Source organism: Gymnogyps californianus, chromosome 5 (genome assembly GCF_018139145.2).
Source record: "Gymnogyps californianus isolate 813 chromosome 5, ASM1813914v2, whole genome shotgun sequence".
NCBI lineage: Eukaryota > Metazoa > Chordata > Aves > Accipitriformes > Cathartidae > Gymnogyps > Gymnogyps californianus.
This window is the reverse complement of record NC_059475.1, coordinates 45415663-45425264: the sequence shown is the minus strand read 5'-3', so window position 1 is coordinate 45425264 and position 9602 is coordinate 45415663. Positions and strand designations below refer to the sequence as shown.

Below are 9602 nucleotides of genomic sequence, written 5' to 3'. Positions count from 1 at the left end.
CCGGGGCCGGGCACCTGCTCCCGCCCCGCGGCGGGGCCGGGGCGGGCGGGGGCGGGGCGGCGGCGGTGAAATACGGCAGCGGAGCGGGGCGCGCTCCCATGGCCCGGCGGCGGCGGAGGCGGCACGGCGGGGCCGGTGGCCCGGCGGCGGCGGCGGGGCGGCATGCCGGGGGCGGCGGGGCGGTAGCGGCGGCGCTGAGTCGGTGCCGGGGCGGCGGGAGCGGCGATGCGGCTGCTCGGCGCCTTCCTGCGGCTGCTGGTGGCCGGGGCGCTGGGGGCGCCGCCCGCCCCGGTGAGAGCCGGGGGGCGGGAGGGGGGTCGGAGCGGGGGCAGCCCGGCCCCGCCGGTGCCGCTGCCCGGGGTGGCGGTGGCCGCCGGGGCAGCTCCTCCCGGCGCTGGGTGGGGGGACGGCGTCGGGTCCCCCCGTGCCGCCCCCGCCAGCGCCCGCCTTTCCCTCCCTGCAGGCCCCGGAGGCGCGGGGGACGGCCAGCGCGGAGCCGCCCGGTGAGTTGGCAGCGGGCGGCCGCCGGTGCCCCGGCTGGGAGGGGGCGGCAGCCCGGGGAGGGCTGCGCGCAGGGCCGGAGCGGGGCTCGGTACCCCGCGGGGCCGTTATCCCCCCGGAGCCCCGCGGCGATGCCCGGGGAGGGGGGGCGGGCAGCGGGGAGCTGTGCCGGGGCTCGGAGCAGCCTGTTCCTCCCAGCCCACCCCGGGCGCTGGCGGCACCGGGCACCGCCGCGGGCCGGAGCGGAGCGCAGCCCTGCCCCGGGCTTGCCGCTCCCCCGGTGCCGGAGTGCGGGGTCCCGGGCAGGAACGCTCCGCTTCGGCTCCCCTCTGCTCTCCCCGGTGGGAAACCCGAGGGGAGGGTTGTCTGCTGCGCTGTGGGGCTGGGCTTCCGCGCCCGCCGCGGGAGGGCAGGGGAGGCGGGGGAGCCCCGCCGGTGCGGGGGGGGGGAAACGGGGTGCCTGAGAAAGAGGAGACGGAGCTGGCGGGCAGGCGGAGAACGAGCCCATCGGGGTGGATGTGGTGGTTGTGTGAGCCCCGGCACCAGTGCGGTGCTGGGCTTACTGGGGGCACAAGGGGGTCCTCTGCATCCCTGTGGCCCCGTGATGGATGCAGGACCCCACCGCGGCTGCTGCACCTGCCCTGGCAGTGAGTTGGCCGGGCTCAGCCTTGCCGGGGTGCCTCTTTATAGCCCCCCACCCTGGTCTCTTGCAGTCCTGACCTTTCGGGAGATCTGGAATCGTAGTTTCTGCCGGCCTCTGGAGCAGCTGGTGGACGTCATTACCGAGTTCCCCAACGAGGTGGAGTACATTTTCAGACCTTCCTGCGTCTCCCTGCAGCGCTGCGGAGGCTGCTGTGGGGACGAGGGTCTCCGCTGTGTCCCCGTGGAGACAAGCACGGTCACCATGCAGGTAAGCACTGCTGCTGTGGGGCCGTGGCTGTGCCGGGGAGGTGGTGGGCTCCTCGCCGAGAGCCGGGAGGGTTAACTTGCAACTTCACATCCTCCAGACATCGTAGCAGCATGGATAACAGGGGAGGGGGCTTGCTTACTCACAACTGGTCAAATGCACACCAGACCAGGAGGGTCCCTCTGCCTGCTCTTTGAGCTTGTCCCTGAGGCCAGGTGACACCCCTGGTGGTACTGGCCTCGATCCATGCTTCCATGCCCTCTCCTCTCTGTGTGGTCCCTCTTGCTGACTGCCGTTGCCTTTCCAGACCTTCCCTGTCCTGTGGTGGGGCTGGGGGTGTCCCAGTTGCCCGTAACTCTGCCTGCTGGGGCAAAGCAGGCGCTGCCCCTGAATCGCAGAGAGAAGCGAGGCTCTCGTGTCAGGAGATGCCCGTGGTGGTGCCGACAGTGAATGTGTGCTGGGGGCATGGTGAGCGTGAAGGGCTGCGCCAGCCGCGTTTCCAGTCCCCACTGTGGGAGCTGCGCAAAGTGGGGTGGGAGATCCCAGGCTGCGAACAAGCCACCGGTCAGCTCTTCCCCGTGCACCAGGCAGCCGTTGTCCTCACACTGCAGCCCTCGCGCTGCGCTGCCAGAGATCAACCTGCTGCTGCTGCAGGGAGCAGGGAAAAGCTCTGCTTTGCTGTGGGTGACAGACCAGAGAGTGCCTGCAATAAATCACCAGTGATTTTGGTCCCTTGATTGTTGAAAGCGTGTTGGAAGGCAGGGTGGGAGTCTCCAAAAAAAATCTTGACTGAAGTGGAGCAAGAGCCTGACATGAATGGGAGGCAACTCCCCAAGCACAGGTCTCCCTCAACGGGAGAGATCCCGCTGCTGTGCGCAGGGTGGCAACGCCAGGCACTTCTGTGGGGGCTAGGGTGGATCACACCAATGATGAACATACCCTGTGAAGCCCCTGAATGTCCAACCCAAACTCTGGGCTGGGCTGTGGACTGACACGTGACGGGGCAAATCCTGCACCCCTGGGCTGGGGAGGCACTGTGGAACTGACTCCAGGCTTGGTGCTGCAGGAAAGGGGGCCAGGAGGAGGCAGCAGCAATGGGAATGGTCTAGAAAACATGACTAGGGGATATTTCCATCAGAGAAGGGAGATATGCAAAGTGGTCAAATATGTGAAAGCTCTCCACAAAGGCAGAGACAGAAAAATCTCCTCTAAGGCTGGGAAATCCCAAGACCACGGGACTTAAATTACAGCCCTGAAGACACGGGGCAGTACTAGCAGAGCCTCCCAAGCTGCCGGGGTGGCTGGGCCTGGCCGGTGCTGCCTGTGTGCAGAGGTGGAGTCTCCACTGCCGGAGGTCCCAAGGAACAGGTTAGACACACGCCTGCCCGAGAAGCTGGGGTGGCGAGGCAGAGCTGCGGGAGCCCTTCCAGCCCCTCCTGCCGCTGGCCGGGAAGTAACCTTTGCTCCTCTTTCAGCTCCTGAAGATAAAGCCAAATGGGGAGGCACCCTATGTGGAGATGGCGTTCACCGAGCACAAGAAGTGCGAGTGCAGGTAGGGACCCCCGGGCTCATTTTGCACCCCTGTGCCCCTCCAGCAAGAGCGACCCTGCCAGCTTACCCTGCATGTGGGACAAGGATGCCCTGGGGGCACCCCAGCCGTGCTGGGACCCCCTCCACTGTCCCCACCCTGGGGTTTGCCAGTGCTTATGGCCCGCGCCTCTGCAGCCTGCTCCCCGCAGCCAAGGGGGTGCGTAGCGTTGTGTGGCCAAGTCAGGCACCATGCGCTGTCTGCAGGGCTGGAGCTGCTGCAGCACACTGGCTCTGTGAGCGGGGATGTCTGTGCCCCCCATCCCTGCGGCTGCCTTGGCATGCCCGGCGTGTGCTCCTCTGGCCAGAGGAGTTGCCTGTGGGTAATGGAGCAAGGCTGGTGGCTCTGAGGCAGGTGTTTGGTGTGGGACAGCGCGCCCAAGGTGGTGGCTCAGCAGGGAGCTCCATGGCTTGGCATACCTGTGCATGACCATGGCCAAAGGGAAAGCTGAAGGGCTGGGCCTTGGGCCTCCATTTAAGGGAGGCTGCCCCATCCAGGGCTGAGACGCAGGGGTTAACATCCAAGCCAACAAATGAAAGCTTAAAATGTGCAGCACCAACCTGGCATGGATACCTGGCGCTGGCCCAGGATGGATGCACAGCACCAACCTGCCACAGACTTCTGGCACACAGTTAACCCCTCGGGGTACTCACTGTTTCCCAGAGTGGTGAGAGCTTGGGCAGGACAAGGCCTCTGCCTGGGGGCTGCAGTGCTGTGGGAGTAGGGAGCGGCTCCGGTGCTGCCCGCAGCCAGTCCCTGCTGCAGAGCCTCTGCAGCACCACCTGCATGGGGGGTCCTGGCGTTTGCTCTCCATCATAACCCCACAGTGATTTAGTATTGCGAAAACTGGGGAGTGAGCGTCCTGCTTGGCAGCCGTTAGATGCGATCCTTGCCTGGAAGAAGAGCCTGAGGATCCCCGGGTTGGTATTCCCCTGCAGTTGTAAGAGCGGCTGTGCTGGAGCAGACCCAAGGCCTGTCTAGCTCCGTGCCATCTCTGGAGCATCTGTTGGTGGATGCAGAAGGGGGAGTGGGAAGAAGCACATGTGTTACTTCCCCCTCGCCGCTTCCAGCTATTTTATGTGCAGGGAATTTCCTGAGCCTGTTGTGGTTTTCCTACCTAGGGTAACTCCCAGGGGATCTCCTACGAGCACTTGTGCAGGCTGCCTTTGAATCTGTGTAAACTTCTTGCTTCTGCAGCACCTTTCGGCTTCTCCCTAAGCCACCTTCCACACCTTTACATCACTCCCTTTTGAAATTTAGCATAGGCGTGGTGGATGTCCTGGCTTTGGCCCCTATAGGGGATGCTTAAGCCAAATATGTTGTGGCTTTTGTCTGAGAACCACTACTGAGACTTTGCAGCAAATCCCACGTGTTACTCAGGACGTTGCATCTTGTTTAACCAGCTGAGCTATGAAAGCTGTCACTGAGAGCAGCTGAAACTGAACCTGTGCTTTCTGGCCTCATGGGCAAAATGTCACATCCCCAGGGGAGTCACCAAAGCCGACCATCCCCTGCCCCTTTGCTGTCTCTGCCTTCTCTCTGCCTACTGCAGTCAGCTCCTGGCTGAGGAGTTGATAATGTGGAGAGAAGTCATACTGGATCTGTTTTAAGCATGAATGATAACAGGTAGATTGTGGTGCGCACTGGGGCATCTCAGTAAACCACCTCCAGCAGCTCAACCGACAGCATTGCCCAAGTAACCGCTTCACTCTGTCCTTTTCCCGCCCCCCAGGCCCCGGCAGGACCTGATGAGGTTGGGAAGGTAAGTGACATCAGGGGCAGTGTTGCCGGCTGGGATTGTGGGTCTCAGCTCCCACATGTCAGCCTCTCTTGTGGTACTTTCCTTTCGAAGGAGGAGGTCCAAGGGCCGAGGTAAGAGAAGACAAGACAAGAAGAGGCATAAAGACTGTGAACTGTAAGTGAGCAGGGACAGGTATGGGTGGTGTCTTCTGGGTTCATTTCTTTGGGATGAGCAGCTTTGTTAAGCCTTTAGGTCTTTACTGACACTGTGAGCAGTGAGGGGTTTGTGCAGAACAGACACAGGGGAAAGCAGGACGGAGGGGACAGTGGGCAGCGGGCAGCTGTGGGGAAACGGGCCTCTTACTGAAGGCTCAGTAGGCGCTCGGTAGTCTCCAGGCTCAGCTGCCCCAACCTGGCCAGTCCCACCCAGGATGGGGATGGATGGGCTGGGTGACTTGATGGTGTGTAGCTCTATCGCCATCACAGACCACGCTGGGTTTCCTGGATCCATGAATTTCCAGTTTCAGCCTCATCGTGCTGCCAGCTGTGTTCTTCCTGCTGACCTTGGCTGGTCATTGTTTGGGTTACTCTACCCTTTCTCTCCTTATATTTGCTGACTCTCTCAAACTGCTCGCTGTAACAGTGCAGGCTGGACTCTTACTGCAGACACTTTTGGGGTATGGCGCCTGCGGCTGGCACTTTCCTGTTGCATTTCCCCGTTTTGTCTGAAGCCTGCTGCTCGGGGCTCAGCCAGCACCTACAGCCCCATCGCCTTCGCTCCTCCCTGCGAAGAGGCTGCCTGTGGTCCCTACCCCTGCGGTTAGGTGCCGGAGGGGCCAGGCACAGAGAGGGGGGACCCGGGGCAGAGCGGGTGAGCATGGAGGTCCTAGTGTCCCCCTAGTCCCGGCGGTGCTCACCCGCTGCCATGCTCTCTTTGTAGATGTGGCACGCCACGCAGGTAGCCTCTGCTCTGCCCTGGCCTCGCTCCTGCCACCTGGGTTTGAGCCAGCTGCGTTTCCCTCCCGGCGTGGGGGACTTGCGGAGCCGTACCCCTCCAAGCAGCGGTGGGGAGCAGGACTCTGGCAGGGAAGAGCTGACTGGACTCTTGCTTGGCCCTGGCGGGAACGCAGCCTGGAACTGAGGACTCCCTTGCCCCGTCTGCACCGCCGGCAGCAGGACAAAAGGACCCATGAGCAGGCCTGGGGCTGAAGATGAGGAGCTCAAGCAGCGTGTTGGTGTTCGAGGGCAATGAGGAGCGGAGCTGGTGGATGTGCTGCTGGAGCTGGCTGGGGACAGCATGTTGTGGGGGGCGAGCGGAGACAGCTCGGAGGGCTGCAGCTGCAAAACTGCTCTGTCCTGCCAGCACCCTGCAGCTGGGGAGGAAGGAAACCTGGGGCAGGCAAGGCTGCAGGGCTGTGTCTGTCCCAGCCTTGCCATGGGGCAGCCCAGGAGGGTGCCAGGGAGCTTGCCTGGGAAGCCCTCCTGGTGGGGAAGGGGAGGGAATTGGGGTTGCCAGGGCTCCTCACGTACTCACAGCCATACCCCAGCCTTGCCCTGCTCAATAAAACCTGGTGGTCAGATGCAGGAGCTGGCAGTCTGAGCATTCCTGTCTGCTTTCCAGCAGCTGCAGGCAGGGCTCTTCCCCGTGGACACTCACCCAGGCTGGAGGAGGGCACTCCCACAGTGGCCCAGGGCTTGTCCCCAGCACAAACTCCTGCAGTACCCAAGGGCTGCCCTTGGTGTGATGCTGGAGATGGGCAACCAGCAGATCAGGACCAAGCTGCTCCCCAGGCTGGGGGCTACCCATGTGCTGGAGCTCAGGTGGGTACTAGGAGACCCTTGGGGGAACTGCCCTTCTCCTCCACACCATGGCGTGGGGCTGGTATCTCTCCCTATTCACCATCCCCCTCCTGTTCTCACCCCAGTCCAAATGTCTGGCTCGCTGTCCTGTGGCTTTCCTTCTCCCTGGCTGCGCTGATGCAAGGTTAGGACAGCGAGGGGCGGCCTGCCCGTGGGCCTTCCCACCCAAGAAACACCCCACCAAGGCTCATTCACCTGGCATGGGGGCAGGCTGGCCTGGGGGCCCTGTCTCTTACTGGCAACATCCTGGGGTGTGGTGGCCCTCATCGAGGTGGCTGTGGGTGCTGCTGTTTCCTGCTTTCCCCGCTCAGCCAGGTCTGTGCCCAGGTCTGGGGGGCAGCCCCAGCCCTTGTTTCTGCGTGCCTTAAGCAGTGTCCCTGGGCTCTTCCTCTCCCCTTTCCTGCCCCCGCTGCAGGGGGGCTGGGGCTGGCTGCCAAATGCATCCTGTGCTGCTCTGTGCAAGCTGTACCCCTGAGCAGTGCACATAGCTGGAAACCCTAAGGGCAAGTTGGGCACCAGCATGCTCGTGCGGCACCCCTGGCACGAGGCTAAAACAAAATCAAGGATTATTCTGGAAAGCTTCAAGCAAAAGGCTGGAGGGCAAGATGTGCAAAGGCTTCAATGTTACCATCAAATGAGGTGACCTGCGGTTTATCCTACACTGAGGAACAAGAGTGGAGCCTAACGTAGCCGGTGTTGGGGTCCAAGCAGCTCCTCCCCACATCTGACATGGCAGCCTGTAGCCGGGGCAGGCTCCCTCAGAGCCGTAATGCTGGTGCTGCCTGGGGCTGGCACAAGGACATGGGGACAGGGCAGGTACCACGGCAGCAGTACCCTGGCAGGGAAAGCTGGTGGTGGGTGTCGAGGTGATGTGAACCTCCACGCTGCCACCATGCAGCATGGCATGGACTGGGCGAGTTGCACCTGTGCAGCTGGGCACGTCTTCCAGGAGCTTGCTGGATCCCTTTTGGACGCCATTTCCACTTCTGGCATCCACAGTGTCCTGGGGCACAGCCTACATGGGCTCTGCCTCAACAATGGCCCATGCAGCTTCTCCTTGGCTGCCTCATGGATGAGGGGGACTCGCTGCTCCCCTTCCCATGCTGCTCAGGGTCTGCGTGGGCCATGTGGCACCCTAGCTCCGGTGGCCTGTCCTGGTCTGTGTAGGCTCTCCCCGTCCCCGCGTGCTGTTTCAGCCTGGCTGGTTGCGCTTTGAGGCTAAGGAGAACTGTGTGCAGCACTCGAGGGATGTACGTGATAGTTTCTGTATTGTTTTTAACAGTAAAAGTTTCACTGTGGTAGTATTAAACCTTTAAAAAGGAAGTTACATAAACCCAAGGATGTTAATTAATAAAAATTTCTCAAGAGTGGTGATTAGGGTTAAAAAAATTCAAACAAACTCCTGCTCAGCAGCTTTTCCTAACAGTTCCTGGTGCCTGGCGTCACCTCTTTGGCTGCTCCTTGGCACTGAGAGCTTTCAGGCAGCTCTGCGCAGAGCCTGAATGCCTTGCATGGCCACCCTGTGTCACTTCTCCCCCTGCATCATCCAAGCCCCCTGGGTGCTGTGTGCGGCCTCATCCCCTGCTCCTCCCGTGGCATGGGGTGTCGGGGTGGACGGCAAGGACCTGGGTGCCTGGGAGAGATGTGGCTGTCCCGCTGTGGCAGTGACGAGAGGATCAGCAGGGGCAGGGCAGGAGCAGGGGAAGGCACCACCAGCATGAGAGATTTGGGAGCTGCATCTCCAGATGTCGGGGCTCCCTCCAGCTCCTCAGGGTGTTTCACTGAGGCTTCACTGGCGAGGGAACCCAATGAGCTCTAGCAGCTCCCTGATGCTCCTGGTGCTGCTGCAGGCATCACGCACCCAGGGGAGGACCAGCTCCCTTCCCTGCCCCTGCATGTCCCTGCCAGAGGGGAGAGTCCTGGGACCCCTGGGACCCTCCTCATCCCAGGGTGGCAGGGACTTCCAGCAGGACATCGCACCCAACGGTGACATGAGGGTCAGGGTGGGGGCCTGCTGCCCCAAGGGGGAGAGTGGGGCTCCTGGCCTTGGGGCTCGCAGCCACCACCCATGCTCCCTCCCAAGGGGACCAGCCACTGTCTGCCTTTCCCCCCTCTGTGTTGCTCCCAGTTGTGCCTTTTTTGGAGGCTTACACCAGTAGCTCCTGTCAGCCCTCCCCGGCCACAGTGGACATGTCCCCTGAGCACCCTGACAAGGTCAGCTACATCTACAGACCCCCATATCCCCTAAGCACTGCCAAGCAGGGCTGTAGGAGGGGATTGGTTCCCTTGTAAAGGGACTGGGATGGACCTCAGCCCCAAAGCCAGTGGAGAGCAGAAAAACCCCATGCTGGTCCTCCATGGACAGGCAGAAAACATGCCCCAGCCCCGGTGCTCCCAAATCCCCCATCCTTCCCCTGCCTGCATACTCCTTGCAGATGGGCAGCTGTCTCATGGGAGCAGCACGCCGCTGGGTTATCAGTGTTCCTGGGCTCCCTGAGTCTCCCAGCCTTATGGAGCAAAGGTTTGTTTAATAAGGCTTTAGGAGCCAGAACTGCAGCAAGATGGTTTAGAAGGAGAGTTATAGGGAAGATGAAACATAAGCTGGGCTCCAGGCTGCACTAGGAACAAAACATCACGTATTTTTGGGGAAGTACCTGAAAAGGCGATGTGGAGATCAGCCCAGAGATGTAGGATGGTAGCTGATGAAGCCCTGATGTTAAAGCTTCGCTGGTAACCTCCAGCCTCCCCGATCCTGGGATGCCAGTGGAGTGCTGCCTCCCAGCAGCTTCTCCCTGCACATGCTGGCGCACGTCTCCCACGTGTCTCTGTGCAAATAAAGATGCGCTGAGGTTCTAACCTCTCGCTTGTGACTTAAAAGATTTTGCATCCTCACAAAGTTGGGCATAATCCTTCTGCTTGTTGCAGCCAGCGATGTTTGCAGTCTCCGTGTGTTTTAAGCTTTTGGCAGCTCTCATGCATCTATTTTAGGCTGTGAGAAAAAGGGCA

General features: G+C 61.5%; 1 protein-coding gene across 1 annotated transcript; it reads left to right on the top strand.

Moving 5' to 3' along the window:
• Positions 1 to 225: 225 nt before the first annotated feature.
• Positions 226 to 6202, top strand: PGF (placental growth factor). Its single transcript, XM_050897724.1, has 7 exons — positions 226 to 291; positions 464 to 503; positions 1215 to 1411; positions 2884 to 2960; positions 4729 to 4758; positions 4849 to 4911; positions 5677 to 6202. The coding sequence occupies exons 1-7, from the start codon at positions 226 to 228 to the stop codon at positions 5696 to 5698; spliced, it is 495 nt and encodes a 164-aa protein (XP_050753681.1). The 3' UTR covers positions 5699 to 6202.
• The last annotated feature ends 3400 nt before the right edge of the window (positions 6203 to 9602 follow it).

What these genes read in the sequence shown, in the direction of transcription:
- PGF (XM_050897724.1), top strand. Translation starts at nt 226, where the DNA reads ATGCGGCTGCTCGGCGCCTTCCTGCGGCTGCTGGTGGCCGGGGCGCTG. An exon ending in TGGGGGCGCCGCCCGCCCCG is followed by an intron (nt 292 to 463) that starts GTGAGAGCCGGG and finishes CCCTCCCTGCAG; the next exon opens with GCCCCGGAGGCGCGGGGGAC. An exon ending in GGCCAGCGCGGAGCCGCCCG is followed by an intron (nt 504 to 1,214) that starts GTGAGTTGGCAG and finishes GGTCTCTTGCAG; the next exon opens with TCCTGACCTTTCGGGAGATC.